Source organism: Dermacentor variabilis, chromosome 4, assembly GCF_050947875.1.
Source record: "Dermacentor variabilis isolate Ectoservices chromosome 4, ASM5094787v1, whole genome shotgun sequence".
Lineage (NCBI taxonomy): Eukaryota > Metazoa > Arthropoda > Arachnida > Ixodida > Ixodidae > Dermacentor > Dermacentor variabilis.
In genome coordinates, this window is record NC_134571.1 from 196,390,040 (window position 1) to 196,410,211 (window position 20,172).

At 46.7% G+C, this 20,172-nt stretch overlaps 1 protein-coding gene across 3 annotated transcripts in view; it reads right to left on the reverse strand.

Annotated features, from left to right (window-relative positions):
• Positions 1-5,979: 5,979 nt before the first annotated feature.
• LOC142580039 (alpha-crystallin B chain) overlaps positions 5,980-20,172 on the reverse strand; it is a 69,833-nt gene continuing 55,640 nt past the window's right edge. For all 3 annotated transcript variants that reach the window (XM_075690775.1, XM_075690779.1, XM_075690776.1), the window contains exon 5: positions 5,980-6,174. In XM_075690775.1, coding sequence (XP_075546890.1) covers positions 6,132-6,174 — 43 coding nt within the window. In that variant the 3' untranslated portion in view covers positions 5,980-6,131. The remainder of the gene's footprint in view (positions 6,175-20,172) is intronic.

Sequence of the window (20,172 nt, forward strand, 5' to 3'; positions counted from 1 at the left end):
AGAGGCCACTCATGCTTGTCATATGTCATTGACTCAACACTGCTGGCATAGATACATTCCATACGTGGAGTTCCGTAAGAACGTACGGACTTTAAGAAAGCGTTTTTCAGATAGCGCAATTGTGGTCCTCGAGCTGGATCAATACTCGAAGCCGCGGGTATTACTCGCACGATAAATTCAAGTGCATAATCGACTACTTAACAATTTACGAATTGTAGTCGGTGTTTGCAAGGCATATCCATTTGGAACGAATTCTAGGGAGTCGCACATGCTTCAAAATACGCGACGTGGCGCTCATGGTAACAATGCACTTTTGTTCTACTTACTTTTTTACCAAGCCGGCGTTTTATGAGTGGAAGGACAAAACGCGAACGTTCATGCACTTTGTCGCATCTTTGGGAATGGTGTCACACTGAAGATTCGTTCCAAGTAGATTCGCCTTGTAAAGTGGCCGGCTGCGTAAGTTGCTGTATGTGCCGTGAGTAGTAAATGGAAAAGCTAATTAGTTAATTTTTTATATTTAGCTGATTGTGTATTTCGATTTCCTCGCGCAAATGATGTCCGCCTGCCTGAATAATCCTGCTCAATGATCTAGCATTCTTCCATCTCCCACAGGCGGTGTGTAAAAATTCTGTATGCTCTAAAAGAAAACTCCATTCGCGCCTTATGTCGTGTTCTTATTATCAGTTTCAGGGGGAGCTTCTCTCGTGCAGACTGCAAACCAGATACGAAGCGTAGAATTAAGTTGCGCATCAGCTCAGTACCATTTTTTTTTCTTAAAAGCGAAAGTTAAAGAAGGCTTTTGAAAACTTCATACGCGTGTTTCCCCGGCGGCCTCGAAGTACTAAATCATTCACCGAGATCATAAATTTACGTTTGGAGTTTATAGCCTCCGAAATGAGGCAACGCGCGCGAACGTCGCGTTCGCGCGCGCCTTATCTCGGTGGCTACGAATAATTAGGGCTTAAGCATCTTAGAAGTTATGTGTGGCCATTATTTTTTTTATTTAGTGAGTTTACTCCCTTTTTAGATAATTGTTGAATGCGCATTCTGCCTATTTTCTAGCGAATTATACGAAGCACGTATAACGATTCCCCAATGTTATCGCTATGTAATAGCCGCACCAAGTTCATACAGGCTGTCCCAGCTAACTTCAGCCAGTGTTTAAAAACATGCCGATGCACTCTAAGGTGACGCGACCAAATGCATGTTGCTGACTGCTGTACGCAGTAGGTCACACTATTCTTTTTTTTTTTTGTATTCTGCTTAATCGCATAATCAGTCAAGACTGATTGACCAACTCCTGAAGCAACGAAGTTAGGCAATAAATTCCAATTAGAAAGTTGTAGATCGCTTTGCAATTAATACGTCCGAACAAACAGTTTCTAACTTTCTATCTATTAGGTATTAGTGCTTTTCCGCTTACTGCAGATGCTCGCGAAATAGAAAAGAAAAAAAAAAGAAAATACGACGCGACACGTCCGCTTACCCGTCGTACTTGCAGTGTTGCCAACGCTTGTCCCGCAAACGAACCTAGCATCAAGCGGTGGTGCCGCCGCTTAATAAAAGGCGGCAGGGCACGCAGCGACGCAGGCGCTGGCTGTGCGATTTACGCCACCGATGTGCTTCCCTCGCGGCGGTTCGTGATGGGCGATAAGCATGCGGTGGTGGTGGAAAGCATTAATTAAGAAAGAGAGGTGTGGACTCGCGCGGGAGCCGCACATACTAGGTGGAGTCCCTAGTCCGGGACCCCATTGGTCGAAGCCGACAGCCTGGCCCTCTTGACCAAGGCCTTTTGGGCCTGAAGGTCTGAGCAACCAACCAGGGCCGCCTCCCAGTCCTCTCGGGTAGCGTTGGGGAGCAGCGACAGCACACCCAGCTATAAATGCCGTGTTCGTTTGCATGCTGAGGAGGAGGAAGATAAACTTTATTGCTCTAGAAAGAGTAATTCAGCGGTCAGGCCGGATGTCTTCATCTTCTATTGGTTGATGACGATCTCCGGCCTGCATGGTTGGCGCCCCTATTCCAGGGCACCACTGAGCGTGGCTGCTTGTCGGGCATGATCCACCAGCCTCCGTTGGAGCCTAGGGTCGCCGCTGGAGAGCACGCTCTCCCACTGCTCCGCACTCGGATTTTCTATTTTCTGGAATGCCTTATTCGTATTGCACACCCATGTTATGTGATCAAGTGTGGGTATTGCGCCACACCGCGGGCATGTGTCCCTGTATTGACTTGGGAACATTTTGCATAGTATATGTAAATTTGGGAAAGTTCCTGTCTGCAGCTGTCGCCGGTAAACTGCCTGTTGTTGAGTGAGTGTGTTGTGGGGCGGGGGATATCTGATCCTCGTACTTCTATGGTAATTTAGTATGTCAGAGTACGTTGGGATCACCGTCATGAAATCTTCTGGACGGTGATCCCAGCACCTAAACGGAAACAATGACGTCTCACCACTGTCCCCGCCGGACCTAAACATTTCTAAACAGAAATGTTTAGGTCCGCTCAGTTTGTATGCTCGTGAGCGACCCTATCGCCCTATGGTTGCCCTCAATCTCAGTGTGCTCCGGTACCCAAAAGATGGTGTGTCTAGTGCGTTTATTCAGTTGGCCAGCGCGGAGGAAGATTTCGAGCGCTTATTGACCGATTCTGCCGTTAATGTAGTTTCTGCATGCTGCGCGTTTCGCAGCGCTGCAATCACGGCGCGCAAGCGGACATGTGACGTGATATTTATTTTTTTTATTTCTCGGGCGTCTGCAGTAAGCTGGAAAGCACTAATGCCTACGAGACAGAAAGTTAGAAATTGTTTAAGCGGACGTTTTGCCAAGCGCTCTACAACTTTCTAATTGGAAATGTTTGCCTAACTTCGTTGCTTCCTAGGCTCGTTAAATAGTCTTGACTAATTATGCACTTAATCAGAATTTAGAAAATGTGACTCGCGTCGTCTCAGAGTGCATCAGCATATTTTTAAACTCAGGCTAAAATTAGCTGAGACACCCTGTATAAGTGACGTGCAGGTCACGAGTGATGTGCATAGATGATGGGTGCACGAATAGATGAAGTTTCGAACACGATTCGATTTTTTCTTGCCATTATATTCGCATTCGATTCAATAATCTTATAATCCAATTTGCCGAATATTTGTCCTGGCCGGAATATAAAGGACAACACTTACAGGAGTCTTGAGGGAAAGAGATCGGTGCAAGGGAGTACTGTTCCGTATGATTCATGCGCTGCAGGAGAGCCGAGGTTATTATTTGCGTCATCAATTCCTGAACGAACGCGCGGGGCGAAGGGTTAGCTTTTGCTAGATATTTTACAGCCATTCAATTACAGTGTATCGCTGTGAGGCAGCCTGTATGTGTGAATTTGTTGTCTCATTTTAGGGAACGCAATTTGTTATTTAATCGCTCTCACCGCGCATTTGTATCCATTTCAAGTAACGTGCGGTGCTGCTGTACGTGGCGCTCTTCCTTTCCAACGAACACCGCACTCTGCGTTCACCTGGTGACGCGCCGATCCCTCGTTTCGTATCACGTCATTAACCAACTCGCCCAAGTCAGAGCTTTACTACTACTTCATTACTGCCGTTGTCGTGTTGCGCCAGGTCATTAATGGAAAGCAATTGTTTTGTTCTTTCTTTTTTTCATTTACAAGCTCCTTTTAGTTGACCACACGTCCAGTTCGAACGGCATTACATGCACGTGTGAAATAATGCGTTAGCTTTCCTTCATTTTTTTTTATCCAAATGGAATTTACGTAAGCTTTATAATATACATTGCTTAGGAATTGGAAAATATTCGCTATTCCATGCAATATTAGAAAGTAACTTTTCTCAAACATTCGTAATATATTCGATGCGAAGATTGCGCTATTCCAACACCCCTACCTAAAATGCTTGGGTTCATAGGGGCTGCGGTTTTTGCAATAAACTACTCGCGCAAGAGCTCCCGAGCGTTACAAATGTGTTTCACAAATCACCTCGCAGATCTGCCCACTAACTGCGAGGTGGCCAGGAACTTAGTTGAAATTGGCGGCACATTACGACTGGTGTGTGAGCAAAGTTTCGCACGTAGGTATTTAATACGCTCTTTGCAGTAACTGTTTGGGCGAGTGCTCGAAAACATTGCAGTCCTTACATATGCCACCGGAGAACTTACGCGGCGCCGGTTTTATTTATGAGCGTTAACAATAGTTTATACAATCGCTCGAAAGCAGCAGCTTAATTCGTGCAAAACTGTGCTGTAATTCTGCTTTGCTTTTTTTTTTAGGACGTCATACCAACTTAGAAGGGTTTGGGCTAGTTGGTTTTCCATTTTAGATTGTGTGGTACAGCGCGAAGCAGGGGCAAGGGACGCAAGAAAAACGAGGACAAGCGCTTATTGCCAACTGAAATTTTATTGCCTGGTGCAAGGTGTTATATATATAAAAAAACAGAGGGAAAACGACATAAAGAAGTAATAACTTTTTATCTCCTTTTGCTCTATTATATATATATATATATATATATATATATATATATATATATATATATATATATATATATATATATATATATATATATATATATATATATATATATATTTGTATTTTTGTGCTACCACACCGCGGGTATGCCATTACCCTCCCATTTGCGTCTATCCTACCTCCACACCGCCAAGACACGAGACGAACGCGACCCGGTGATCTACGTCCAGAAGTACCTAGAAAAATTCAGCTGAGCCCTGGAATGATTCCTAACCTAACGTTATATTTTAACATTCATTTAAAATTGCATTAAAATCTCGGTTTTTACGTGCCATAACCACGGTACGATTATGATGCACGTCGTAGCGGGGGACTCCGGAGTTATTTTCACCACCTGGTGATCCTTTAAAGTGTGCTCAAATCCGAGTACACGAGCGCCTTTGCTTTCGGCGCCCCCCGTCAAAATACGGTCGCCGAAGTCGAACCCGCAACCTCGCAATCAGCAGCGCGACGTCAAAGCCGCTAAGTTTAATATTAGTAAAGCTCTCACTCATTCCACTTTCCTCGCGGAACTGCAACGTCTGCCACACACTATCTTTCCAATCTGTCCAGATTTTTACAGTGGAGCTATTAGAACCTCGTTGGGCTTCTCTTGACGTTCGCAGCCTCGCCTAGAGAGCGTGAAAGATAAAAATAGCATGGCGCACCATAGCAACGCGGCGAAGGTAGGTGGAGCCTAGCGGAGGAGAATAAGCGGCGCAGCGGGGACAGTGGTGCGACGTCATTGTTTCCGATAAAAACTCACGCGCTGTTGTGGCGGGCGCCTCAAATGGCGCGCCGTCCCAACAGAAACACCCCACAGAAGAAGACGGCACGGATTTTCCTTAAGCCTTAACTTACCCCAGCTGCGCTGGTCTCTATTGTTTGCGATAGCAGAGACACGCATAGTTTTTTTTTATTTAATGTTGCTGCTTTACGCATATAGCACTGAAGTCTCTTGGATTTGACTGAGACGACGGTTCAATGCAAGATCACTATCAATACAATCAGTCTAAGGTAGTTTCACTGAGGGCGTGTAATACCATCTGGACTTCTCTAAAGGCGTGTGGAAGCGGAACGGTTAAGATCCCACGTAGATTATATTATTGATCGCTGAACAAAGCAGAACGAAGAATGCGACACGGAGAAGCATTTGGAATTGAGCGTGTGCTGACATCTTGATTGTTGTCGTTATCATTCTACTTCTTGAAAATGCACTATTGTGTATACGAAATTATCAATAATATATGCGAGAAAGGAAAGCCTCAACAGGTGCCATCAATCCTACGCATCGACAAAGGGGCGTGTCTTCGCTCTGAAGAAAACAAAAAGTTCGCTCGTCGAAACGTTGACCCAGGGCTGACATTTCGTTTGCTCGCCCAATGTTGGGCACTTCGAGGTATCTGTGCTCCTGTGAACTCTGTGAACATTTGGCTCTTCTTGTGTACTCCGCGAAAGTAACGTTTAGAGAAATGCTGCGTTGACAAAAAAGAAAGTCGCTTCGTTTTAATGAGGATTGCCCTTGCTGAAAAGAAAAAAAAAAGAAAGCAACACCATGCGCTGAGGAAATAAAGAAAGAAATAGGAGACAGAATGTCGAGAGCCTTGAAAAGAAGCCCTGGCCGGCCATTACTCCTCGGACTCCGTGTCACTGCTCTTGCCTCCCGATGGCCTGCGAGGAAGCAGAAAACGCGCAGGCGAGTTTGCGAGTGACAGGTAAGCACGTTTGCGTAGGAAGCCGACCAGTGATTCTCCACCTAGGGAACTTTTCACTTCATGTGCGTGCGTAGGCAGTGTGCGGAGGAAGCGGGGTCCTGGTTGGTCGAAAGCTGTGCGATGATCAAATTGGGAACTTTCACGTGAATACAAGAAATTGTAAGTTTTTCACAACCGCGAGAAAAATGAAGGAAAGCAATGTTAGAGTGAAGAAATTTGCCATCACCGCGTCTGACTCGCAAATTTCATGTCGCTGATGCAGCTCACTAACTCACGTTCGGTATGATCGATGCTACACGGCGAAACATCAGTGTCATTCCTAATTGAGAGCAGTGATGATTAGCTGCTATACAGCAATAGTTCAAATACGTGTTAACATTTGGCAAGCTCTGATCAATGTCGTTCTTAATTTATTATAACAGACACAGCTTAAACGACGTTGTCGCATGCGGCCGCACAACTACTACGAGTTTATTCACCTATCGAAAAGTCACTGGGCGCTAGTCAAAGACGATAGCTACACTTTTGCTTTCAGAATCAAGAACTGAAACTCGAGTCAAAAGCGTTCACCTTGCGTACCTTTCTTTTGTTGTTAGCTCGGAAGCCTTACATACATCCTTCCTTCAACATAATGCAATGTAAACGTTGTTTCTCATCGGTGAGCATAAGGACCGACAGCCGACGAACTTGTTTTACTGTCCGGTTAAACAACTTTATATCGCCTCATGAAAACCCGAAGTTGGCTTTTTAAGGGAAACGTTTAACATCAGGAGCTTATATGTAATTACGTGGAATCAAGACGTCGTTCTGGTCGGCAGTCACCGCATCGAATTCTGAGCTTTGTTGCATTTAAGAAAGTTCTTGCAACTGTTGGGAGCATATTTTTTATTAAGGACGTCTTTTCTCACAGTAACTAAACAATAAAAAAAGCATATCACAATTTTGTAAGCCGCACTTTATGGGGCGACATCGAAAGCGGAGAAAATCTGTGTATTGTACGCCTCTCTGAAATATACCACTATGTAATTTGTGAGTACGACTTTTCCCCCAAACAAGTGTACACATTCTAACAAACTCACGTAACCTGAAAACTCGTATCGAATTTATCCGCTTTAGATGCTTCAACATGTGCAGTTCCTTTGTTTTCTTAGTGCAGAGCTACGTATCTGTAAACTGTGTGCTTCACGTTTTCAGGTACGAAATTTCGGAAAATTTCGTAAAACATTTCAGGCTCTAACACGAAATTGTGCTCCACAGAAGACACTTTAGAGTTACTGCTTGGCTTTCTCTACTTATTCCGCCAATGAACTCGGGCCAATCACTGAATATTGACACGTGTACTTCTTTGTCTATATCGGGCGACATGTTACACCGCCTAACAAATGTTATCGCACAGCGCAGGACGCGCCTGCAGGTATCAGAAGTTTCTGGGATGTTATTGATGCTTCCATCCGCTGTCTGTGACCGAACCTTGTGTAATCTGATCGCATGTGTGCGCGACGCGAATGATGTAGAACTTTGTGGAAGGCACGCGGGTCCCAGCGATTACTCTGGAACATTCGACGACTGATGTATAAAAGCCGGCGCTTGACCCGCTGATCGGATTTTCGAAGATCGCCGGACCGTGTTCGCCGCTATCGTTGTGCTATAAGTGTACTGTTCTTGTGGGCACAGGTTCGCCCAATAAAAGTTAGTTTTGTCTTTCACAGTTTTGCTACTGTGTTCTTCAACGTCAGCACCACGTGACAATACCATAAGTTTCCCTGGAATGTATATCCAGACAGTTGGGAATGGTAGCTCACCTACTCATGCAGACTTCTGTCCAGGATCTTTTAGAACATATTTACGTTAGCAAGGCTATGTTTTATTTCTCGCATGGCTGTATGTCAGCCCTCTGCCCTTATATCCTGTAGCGGTGATATGCTTTAACATCAAATTATGGGGTTAACTGCATGCCAAATAATCGTTCTGCTTGCTCCGCTATACTGTTCATACAAAGGACAAAAAAGAACAAAAAGACAGACACACATGTGCGCAAACTTTAAACTGTTTATTATTCGCTAGCGCCCGTCAAATATATATACGAAGGGCGACTGCAAATAAAAAGAAAACGAGATGAAAGACGGGAAAAGGAGCCAATCTACGTACATCTGATTTGACAGTGACAAGTATGGCTTGATCTAACATCCACCTATGGATTTAAAAGCTGCTTCTCCCAGCGCCACAGAAGGTGTGCTAACGTGTTTCCCAAATCATTTTTGAGCATGAAAAACACGCCCAAAATTTCACGTGCTTTTCTAGATCTGCATCCAGTGAACGCCTTGGTTTCTTTGAAGATAGGCTTGCAGCCGCATCGTGCACAATGCGTCGCCAAATGTCCTCGTGACTGCAGCATTTCTGTGGCATGCTTGCGTTCTCTTGACCTCAATACATCTGCCTGTCTTGCCTATGTATGATTTTCCGCACGTGAAAGGTATCTTGTACACAAGGTTGTCGACACAATCGAAGAACCTGTTTTATTTTGCGTGCTTTAGTTCACATTTTTTAAAGATTTTGTTTCGTTATTTGCTTCTTTACATAAGCCCTTCATCGTTAAAGGAGCTGAAAAGACCACTTTGGCACCGTGCCATCGCCAATCTTTTTCAGGCCATGTGAAATTTTATGCATACACGGTATGACAGTTATCTTCTTATCCTCGCCGCCCTTTGTAGCTATTTTCTTGTTGTTATTTAAGCCTCTCAAAATTCTTCGGAGATGGACGTTATAAGTGTTGCAGGATAACCATTGTCCTTAAGCTTCGAGACTTGCCGCTGTGTACTATCGTTGATGCGGCGGTCGCAGGATTTTTTGATGGCTAGGTTAATGCTCGAGTTCACAATTGCTCTTTTTATGGACTTAGCAGTAGGCATTCGAGCCATCCCTCAATAAATACATCTTATCGTCATCATTAACTTATAATGCCCTGAATCGTAAGGGAGTCCTCGGTGTCCTCCTCACCCGCCGCTCCGCACAGAGTGGACAGAACTGCGGCGCCTACTACGGCTTCAACCCGGCATTTTCGGGCGAGTGCCCGCACTGTGGGGAGGTGTTTGCGGACACATACCACATGGTGTGGGCATGCCCCTCTAACCCTGCTTTCCCCCCAAACCCCCACCCTACCCGAGAGGACTGGGAGGCCACCCTGCTCGGCTGCTCAACCCTCCAGGAACAACGTGCCCTGGTGGCCCGAGCCAAAGCCACGGGGGTCCCGGACTAGGGACCGCCCCCTAGACTTTGTAAAGGCTGGGCCCTTAGGGCTCAGCTCGCAGCTCTCTTATAAATAGAAGAAATAAAGTTTGTAACCAACCAACCAACCTACTATGGCGTTGGCCACGCGACTCGCGGATGCCGTAGTAGACGCCTTTGGCGGACGCCGTAGGGACGCGTTGCCGGCGCTCGTGTGCCTTGAAAGCGGTCAGCGACGTGGCCAAAGTGCGCGCCCGCGCAGGCCTCTTTTTTCAAAGCGATCTGCGACGTTTGCAGAGCGCGCGTAGTGCCGGTAGCTTCGTATGCGCTGTGCTTTCGACGTTTTGTACGCGTTGAAGCGACAGATGCACGGAGATCAATAGGCTCGCGGCTGCAGCCGCGATTCCTAACTCTAGCGCTTTCACAGACAGTCACCGCTGCCATCGAGCGACGTGTGTTCATGTTTCCCTGTGGACGCGGGACACCGTGCTGGTTAATTTAGTTAAAACACGTTGACGGGCCAGTTCGTTTGATTCTATGAAAAAAATGGGTAAGCGCGATTGAACAAGGACGTAGAAAGAAACAGACACACAACGACAGCACTGTCTCCGTGTGCGTGTCGGTTTCTTTCTACGTCCTCGCTGAGTCGCGCTTATATATTCCATCATTGTTAATTTAGTTCGTAAGTGAATGTTTACAAGTTTATACGGCCGATAAAAGTACCATCCTTACTTCGGAGAGCTACCTACTAATTTACCCGCCGTGGTTGCTCAGTGGCTATGGTGTTGGGCTGCTGAGCACGAGGTCGCGGGATCGAATCCCGGCCACGGCGGCCGCATTTCGATGGGGGCGAAATGCGAAAACACCCGTGTGCTTAGATTTAGGTGCACGTTAAAGAACCCCAGGTGGTCGAAATTTCCGGAGTCCTCCACTACGGCGTGCCTCATAATCAGAAAGTGGTTTTGGCACGTAAAACCCCAAATATTATTATTATTACCTACTAATTTGCTATCGCAATCAGTGCTTCGCCTTTCGGGCGAAACTGCGACTTTTTTTTTCCCTCATCACTACCATTGGAGCACAACGGCCATGCACTGCGGCCTATCATACTATAGCGCATGCGTTGTCAACGTCTTCCTTCCTTGCTCGTCCGCCGGCACTAAAAATGTCTTGCAAGTCAGAGTACCAACATGCCCAATATACAACAGGGTCATTCCACGCGAAACATCCCAGACCCCAAAAGTGACCATCACCGATTCTCTCGGAAAAAAATTGGGCTAGTTGGTGCTTTTGTGAATGAGATTCCATCAAGGTATTTCTCCCAAGAAAAAAAAAAAAGTGGTCGCGTAATCACCCTTTGAAGTTTTTGCGAAGAGACAAAAGATGGTTGGAGGTAAAGTTATTTTTTCAATGGAGTGTGAAACTAGCTACAATAACAAATCTTAGTTTAGAATATTCTACTAGCGTGGTTATTTCTTGTGAGGTGATAGGTGAACAAATTTATGTCTTTTCCGCCTTTTATCGGCTCAGTAAAAAAGCAAAAAGTTGTGCGTCCTTTTCTTTATAAACATGGGTACGTTTCAGCCGCAATAATGTTATATATTTTTTCTGTTGTGGTAGTTAATGCTAAAATGAACCTTCCCCTATTAAATCGAGTACTTTTGCAGAAAATTACTTGCAAGTTCGGCAAAAAAAGTCACTTTGTGACGGTGTTCAGACCTAAGTATTAAGGCCCTCCAGACAAAAATACGCGAGATAGACAAACATTGGAGGAAGCTTAAGCTTCGCCTTCAAGAATGGAACGAGATAGCGTTATCGCCCACCGTTCGCACCGCCCACTCATTAGCTCGGCGTGCCTTTGAGTCACACAAAGACGAAACGTGCGCCTGAGCAAGCGGAACGAACCAAAGAACTCGGTGTCTCGGAGGGAGAAACGATCTGCGCGAGCCAAACGTCGTGATCGGCACGGACAGCCGGGCTGGCCGGGCCGCGACGCGCCATGAATGCGGACGCGATCATGGGGCTGACGCCTCGATGGGATCGTCCTCGATCTCGCTTGGGAGCACCACGCAGACGCATGACTCCTCGCCAGCAGCACGGCACACATCGCAGGGGACGTTTTCCCACCAGACGCGCTACGGCGCAGCGATCACGTTAGAGGCGTCCCGCATCGGACGCTGCACCTAGGAATCGCGCTGTGAGCGGAAAGAGGAGCCGCGTCGCCTAAACACGAGGGTTCAAGTGACGCACGCTGGAAGTTGGAAGGGGAGAGAGCGAGAAAACTTATTAAACGCAAGGGTATTGGGACATCCTCGCACCGGTCCACGCACGGCCCCAATGCGCTCAAACGAGACGAAGGGGAGAAGCGGGCGAGTGGCGCGCCACCTGTCGGGGCAGCGCCGTACATTACGAGGAGGGGTCTTCTGTGTTTGCCGCAAGATGGCTCTGCGTGTGCGACACACGCAGAAGAAATGTAGCGGAAATGCACTTCGCTACTCGTTTAACTGTGACTTCTGTAATTTACATGCTCATAATTACCGATATACACCGCAGTGTAACTTTCTACGGCACGTTTCTAATGCAACACCACATTCACTAGAGGTGCTTTTGTCCCGCTTTGAACCATCGAACGCATGGCTGAGTGGCTCCGGCAATAAAGAAAAAAAAACTCATGGATGAGTGGTAGCGTCTCCGTCTCACACTCCGGCGACCCTAGTTCGATTCCCACCCAGCCCATCTTGAAAGTTCTACTTATGAACTGCCTTCCGAGATTTTTCGCTCACAGCCAACGTCGCCGACACCGGCTTTTCTGCGACACGAGCTCCTTAACGCTGTCGCGTTAAAATACACGCCAACGTTCCAGCTTTTGATCAAGATATGTTAATTCGAGGAGATTTGGTTCCCGGCGAGAAAGAAGCTCCCCGACAATTACGTGATACTCCCTAATTCAAAATTAGAGCGCAAGAGTATACGTGTTTTCATTTCGTGATATAATGACCAGCGTGGCCAATTTGTCTCATGCGGCACATTGCAAACTGAACCAAGTGTGGCGCGACTGCCGTGCTAATCGGGAGATCGCGAGATGAAGCGCGTGGGTGACGCGTGGGCGCGATTCACAGCAGCCATGTAGCGCTTTGTTTCCATACAGACGACGCGCGCTACTATGACGCCATATCGTAGCCATTGTCGCCGCACAGCCCATCTTGCGTGGCGCCACGCTTTTCTTCTCACGCTTTCGTTCCACCAACGACGGCCATTAGTTGCGTGGAAATCACGCCACCAGTTCAGCGGCGACAACAGCCAAGGGAGCGTCACATCGAGCCTTACTAGTAGCCGCTCGCTATCCCTTTCCAGGAGCAGTGATCCTCGTCGCACACGCTGGTACCGCGGGCTGACCTCAGCAGCTGACGCCACCACGAAAGAACGTAGCCCTCCCACCTCACGGCCCCCTTCCCCCCACCTCAGAAGCGCAGACGAGATCGCCCACGCGGCTGCGGATTCCTTCGTCGCCGGCAACTCTGCGCATGCGCAGGCCGTCTCCGTTCGTCCTCCACTTTCCGCCTCATGCTTTCACTGTAGCCTCCTTCTCCACTTCCCTCCTCGCGCTCTCTTTCATCTCCCGCTGCGCTCCGCGTTCGTTTTCACCATTCGCTCGGTTACGAGGTATAACCCCGAAGCACGCCGACGCTCAACGCAGGAACGGGCGCCTAAGGGCTGCGGTCTAAGACATTTTTGAAGTCCACAACCAATGTCACCTGTATGCACTTCCGAACTTTGTCTTCAGTGCAGAACATGTATTTCTTTTTTGGTCCGCACACGCACTGTGGCTGTTTGCCAAGCGAACGCGTGCTGTGTCACTTGACATTGTCATTGTCACTTGCCTAATTAGGTCTGAACAATGTCAAAAAGTCAATTTTTTTTCCAAATTCGGAAGTAACTTTCTAGAAAAGTACTTGATTTCATAGTGGCACATTTTATATAGCATAAATTATAGGAAGAGGCTAAGTTGAAGAGAAATGTTGTGGCTGAAATGTGAACGATGCTTATGGAGATAATTCTGAAAACGCGCAATTCTTCGCTGTTTTACTGAAGCAACTAAACGCAGAAAATTAATGCGTGTTCACTTATGACGTCACGTGAAAGAACCACGGCAGTAGAATATTCCAACATGAAATTTGTCATTGTACCTAGTTTTACACATCGATCAATAAAGAAGAATTTACCTCGAAGAACTTTTGCTTTTTAGCGGAACTTTCAGAGGGCTTACATAATTTTTTTCACCGACAATACGTTGGTAAAGCTTCAGTCACACAATTACTAACTAGCCCAACATTTTCCAATAGAATCGGCAAAGGTCACTTTTGGGGTATGTGCAGTGGCGTAGCTAGGTCGTCTGGCACCCGGGGCCCATAGGTTTTCTGTCGCCCCCCCCCCCCCCCCCCGGTGTAGTCGAGGAAGGCGAGGATATCCACAATTTCCGGGTTTCAGCACCAGTATACAGCCGCCTTGGATACCGCGCACGTTCCCCGGGTCCCCCTCTCCTTCGCTTTCTTTCCCAGAGATCGCGAATGCAGCAAATATACACGCTGTTTTTCCTGCGCCAAATAACACAGGGTGCTGCACTGATAACGTGTGATAAGCGCATGTGCACATCTTCTGTCAGACTGTAAGGCTTGGCAACCAATACAAATGCGGCATCGTGGCAAATACGGCTCAAGTCACAAATAACAAAAATACCTTTATAAAGTTTTAATTACCAATTTTAGCGGCAACATTGCATTTGCAAAATTGAAGGTCGACATTCATATCTTGCCCAACAACAACTTCACAAAAATCGTCGTAGGTACTATGGCCCACAGTATTTTGGCTGTGGGCAGCCCTGAACGAAAACGAAAATTAAATTGTGTCTCAGTGACGCTGATCTCCCCACCATATTAGAAAAAACGAAAAACGCCACCTGCCTCCCTGCTTCGCGGGCGCCAATGCTATGACAATTACGAGTTCTCTTCATTCTGATCAATAAAGCCTTGTTTTTATTTGCTGCTATACGGACAAACGTGATTATCGGAGCTGCGGTACCACCAAAAGATTGGGAACCAAATAGAGCACGCTTCGCGTCGATTCTTGACGCTACCAAAAAAAAAAAAAAAAGGGACCGCGATGAAGCCCGTGCCAGAGAAAACTGTTGGTCTGCACTCTCAATGGAGAGGGTTGAGGGATCATCGTCACTGGTCCACTATTTCATATTTCTTTCGCTACTGCCATACTGGGCGCCACCCGCAGTGCCAAAGTACTGTAGGTTGTTGCACCCAAAACGATTTTGTTTAAGAAGTTTTTGTTGAGTTAATAATATGACTTTGAGTCCTCAATTCTGGAATTGAAGTGTTTCCTCTATAAGTACTAATTAAGGGATTATTAAGGATATGTTTATTACTTATCTGCCATATTTTTCACACTACCGAGTTCCTAGTAATCACAATGACTCATAACTTCATAGAATATCGGGAAATATCCTTACAAAATTCACCTTTTTTTTTTAAATGCTGTGCAGCTGACACAAACACTGTACTTGTGACATGAAGTCCACAACAACAACAGTTTTCTGAAACTTTCGAGGGTAAGAAGGAAAGCGTGAAACATAATGGCAGGTTTCGCAGCGGCTTCTGGGAGCGAGCGGGAGAGGGGAAGTAAAAGCGAGCCGAACATCGCGGCGGGCCCGCGGCTAGAGCCTGTCGAGTCATACGCCGCCAACCTCTTAGGCCGCACCGAGTCTGAAGACGATCCAGCGAATCCAATTCGCGACTTTTGACGGCCGCACTTATGCAACGTCGCTCTCAACGAACGCTTCGCCGTAAACGCGAGCGCCGGGCACGCTGGTTCAACGCCCTCTTGCTGCTGTCTTTGTTAGTCTTCGCTGCGCGTTCTGAACGGAAAAGGGACCCAAGAGCCTCAACGCCTTATAACGCCTGACTGTATGATTAGCGACTCCTGCTCTCAGCATGAACGCACGGCACGAGCGCATCCCACGTGAAACATTCCGCAAAGGCGAGTAGTTTAGCGACCATTTTGCGAATTAAATTTTTTAGCTCGCATATTCGTGCACTTATTTCGTGGGGTGTTGATAGAGCTGCAGCCGACAATTCTGCGGCGCAACGCTTCGGGTACATGAGCTCGGGCCACTGGATACCGGGGCATTCTTTGCCATTTCCGCCCCATCACGGCGGCCGAAAGAGGGGTGTCTTCAGGCGTATATGACACCCCCCCACCCCCCACTGGCCCCTTGCACCCGGGGCCCACGGCCCCCCGGCCCCCCCTGTTGCTACGCCACTGGGTATGTGACCTTTCGCGTGGAATAACCCGGCAGTGCTGTCATACCAGTTGTCCGACTTCACTCCACCATCCATGCGCCGCGCTTCGTAGACTTCGCGCGGTTGTTCGTCTATCCTGCACCGTTCCTGCTTATATTTCCCCTTTCCATCCACGGTAGGGCGGGTAACATCATGTGAGTGATGCTGAGGGAGTGAGCTTCCCTGCTCCACTAATGTATCGCAGGAGAGGACGAGACAAACATGTAAAGGTGAAAGTAATTGAAGGATATAAGCGGTAGAGAATAGTTAAGTGTGAAAGGCCAATCTATACACGTGCGCTTGCCGGCACGCAAAAGCTCGCGCTCGCGCGCCTGCGCATGTACAGGTGGTGCGAGGCAGATCGTAGCGTCGAAGCGCGGCGCCAGCACAGATATCTGCTCCGGACAAATGACGGCGCTCCGGCTGCCTCGCTAAAATACGAAACTATGTCTGTCGGAGAGGCCCGTTACGGACGAACACTTCCCTTTAACTTCCTGCTCGCTTGCAATACTCTATCTTTAAAATAATCTGATGGGCTTCGCTGGGCAGGCCGGACGTTTGCAAGCACAGCGCAACTATTTCCGTGGTTTCGTTGCTGAAATCCTCGAGATCGATTAAAATATGCGAGTGGCAGAAAATACCCTTTTGGCTTCGACAAGACACCATGGATACGACACCGCAAACGAAAAGCACGAGCACAGCACGATGCCAAGAGTTTCCATCGAATCCTTGCTGATGAGAATCGAACCATCGTTCTTTAGGCCGCAGGCGGAGCAACTGCGAGCGCATAGGCTGAAGCCTCTGTGGGACAAGGCGCGTACACGCTGTTTCTCCCGACCGTCGTCCCCTTTGGGAATCACTCGGACTAGAGCTCATCTACGGTGTCCTCCGCCTATTACGAGTGCCCGCCTTGAGGCGCTCCTTTCGGTACGTCAAGACGAAGAGCCTACCGAAAGCCTATAGTGCTCGTGCGCGGACTTCGTACGCCAAATGACGCACCTTCCATAGTACGCCACACCTTCGCCGCCAGGGGTCTGGGTCACCGTGAGCATAGTTTTAGACTAAAATTACCAGAGACAACACGCGCGTCGATCGTTTAGCTACCGTGGGAGAGGTGTCAGCTAGTACAGCCGACCTTGCGTTATTTCGACTCCGGTTCATTCGATTTTTCGGTGAGTTCGATGCCGAACTAAGGTCCCGGCCGGCACCCATGCATTTCTACGGGCCCCAACTTTTGTCATTTCGATCCCAGATTCGCTTCACCGATAATTCCAACTTCACCAATCAGCTCGCAGGCCATCTGACCGCTATGGTTACCCCATCAGCAACGCCTTTAGTGGCAGCGCCTCTCTCGGCGAAGCTTAGGGGACAGTGAACGCGTTGAAAACACGTCATCTCCCATCGATAACAGCCATTTCTGGCCGGCCCTAGCAAGACTTTCAAGCATTGGCGTAGCCAGGAGGTGGGACAGGCGGGGTCAAACGAAGGCTAGTGGAGGACTAAAAGGGGGGGGGGGCATTGTCATGGGGGCGATCCCCTCTCCCATGCACAGAACATTACGACCCCACTCTCCCTGAAATAAATTTCTGGTTACGCCACTGTTTTCAAGCAATAACCGTAGGAAGATTGGGTCAAAAATCGCCTGTGCGGTGCAATCGGATACAAAACCATAAACGACTACGCGGCTTTTTTAAGGTTCATTGCATAGCGCAGATGTATTATTACTACGGCAAAGTTGACTCATAAAACTGTGCAGCGAAGCTCACTTTAGGAAACCAGCCGTCATTGTGCAGCGCGTATCTGAGCCGTGCCCATCTTCCTTGCTAAAAATCGGGTTCGCGATGAATGTCTGATTTGTTTAGGGACCAAAAGGTCATCAACGTTAGTTTTGTACTTCAGACAGATCGAAATCGGCTCCGCGTTTTATTCGGATGTGTGTTACGGGATTCGAGGGCGTATTAGCTCAAGTGACAAGCTAAAAAAACTGGCTCAATAGAGAGATCATTCACGGTTATATTGCACTTAGTTTTACACTGCACGATATTAGGTGAAGGACAGGACGTGTAAAACTAAGCGCAATATAACCATGAACGCTCACCAACCAGCCCCCTTCAGTGCTTCAATAAAGAGAACACCTTAGCTCAGCCCCAACTTCGATGCAGCATGTAAAATGTAGAAATGATTTTTGTGAGGCAACCGCTTGACCAGTTTCAGTGAAATTTGCTGCACTTGAGAGAGAGAGAGGCTTAAATTGTGGCGACTGTGGGAAGCAGAATATTGATTTACAGCGTGATATTCCAAAACCCCATGAGAGCGATTTTGTTGAGCGACAGCGACGGCAACGAGCGACGAAACGGGCCACGCGAACACATCGCTCGTGCTTGTCGTTCGATCGCTCGGTTCTGGAAATCTAGAATTTATTTATTTCAATAAAAAAAATAATTAAATAAATTCGTCGATCGGAAGTGCTATGCGCGACTAGGACGTACATGTACTGCCGACTATTGCACGGAACAAGCAAACGACTAAATTTTGATACATGCAAGGATAGGAACCTACTGCAAGACCTTCAGAAATCTTTTATGCTGCTCTTTACAGTAAAACACATCCGCTTAAATTAATAAAGCACGTGTCAGGTCAGTTTCAACGCGTATCTGCTGCCCTCATGCTCAAAGTCGTCGCCCGCATGGGAGCGACCAGCGCATGGGCGACCGCACTTGTCGGCGACCAGCGCATACGAGAACCATCTCCATCGCGTCGCTTGTCGCGCACAAGATTGCTTGTATGGGGTTTAGCCTTTATACTTCACGAAAGTTGTCAAAAACTGGTAATATTAAAAAAATAAAAGCACAACGTTTACAAATTCTAACTCTGCACTAAAATTAAGTATCAGTTCTTTAGATCATCTAAAGCGGAAAAAATTGATATATCAATATACAGCTTCCGCGAAATTGTTACAATATGTGTTTACAAGGTTATTCCGCTGACAGGTTATTTGTATGTTTCAGAGGGGTCTATATTACATAAACTTTGTATGTATTATATTAAGCACAGTTTTCGAAATTGTGATATTGCTTTTCATTGCCGAGTTACGCAGTACATTGCAAACTTATTGAAAACTTATTTTTTATGAAAGGTTGCGATTTTGAACAATTCTTATAAAAAATAAACAACCTACATCAAAACCTTGCTTTCTACCACTACTACAAAGACGATGTTCCAGCGCGTGAGAAAAATGAAAGGTGTGTGGCAGAGGAACGGAAAAGTACAGAAAAGATAACAGCACAGGGATAGAGCATTTAATTTTCCTTACACGCCGGAACGTGTCCGTTTAAATACCAACTATATAGCTTAACTCTCTTCCTTAAATGATAGTCACTCACTTTTATTCTTTCTATTAAATGTAATAAACTTCATCTAATTCGGTAAGCTTAACAAAACCTTTAGCTAAGGCTTTCTGTAAGTTACATTGGAAAACAAAGTGAAGAAAATTAAACAGTTCAAGTTCTAATTCCTTTTAGGAAAGTAAACTTCGTTCCCATGAAAGTAAAGAGAGAATTGTGCAGGAACCATCGATGATGATTTCCAATGTAAGAAATATCCAAAGAAACAAACAAGGAGCAAGCATACAGAGCGAGAGAGGGAGCAAACGACAGAGAGAATGAACATTTTCTTTGCAGAGTCTGACCTCCGACCATCGACCAACCAACCAACCACAATAACAGCCGAAAGAGACCAAGAAAGCTATTCGCTTTAAAAGATATACCACGGGCCACTCTTGACGTGGTCTGACTGTTACTGCTTTTGCGATTGGACTATGTTACCGCTCTCTATAGGATTGTTTTACTTATAGCACCACTTGATGATTGCTCTATGTTCACTGCAATACAAATCGATGGCTTCCACCTTAACCACATTCGCAACATCCTTTCATGGGCCTTAAATTCCCTGTGTGTTCTACAGGGTCGGTGTGGCAGCACATTTCCCACCTTCATCACATGCCTAAGTTGGAATATGGGCAATTTAAGCTTCAGCTGCTTTTGCTTGCTGTTCACCTAATATAATTTTAAGTTCTTGCTACAAGAACTTTTTAATAACCAAGAGCTGTTCTTGAAGATGTGCATAATCCTTCCTGTTTTCAACATAAAATGTACACGAGCTGTAAATAACATGCCTTGCAAGAAATTTTTATACCAGGTTTTACATCTGTTGGCTTTTTTATGTTGGTTGTGCACTCGTGCTGTCGAAAAAAAAGTTCTTTTGCAATGTTTTATTGTTGCTGCACCTTCATTGTAAAGACCTTTGATACAATGCTTATAAGGCATTAGATTTATGAAGCATGTACAGTTTTTCCAGCAAGCCTAGGCCAGACCTGAACAAGC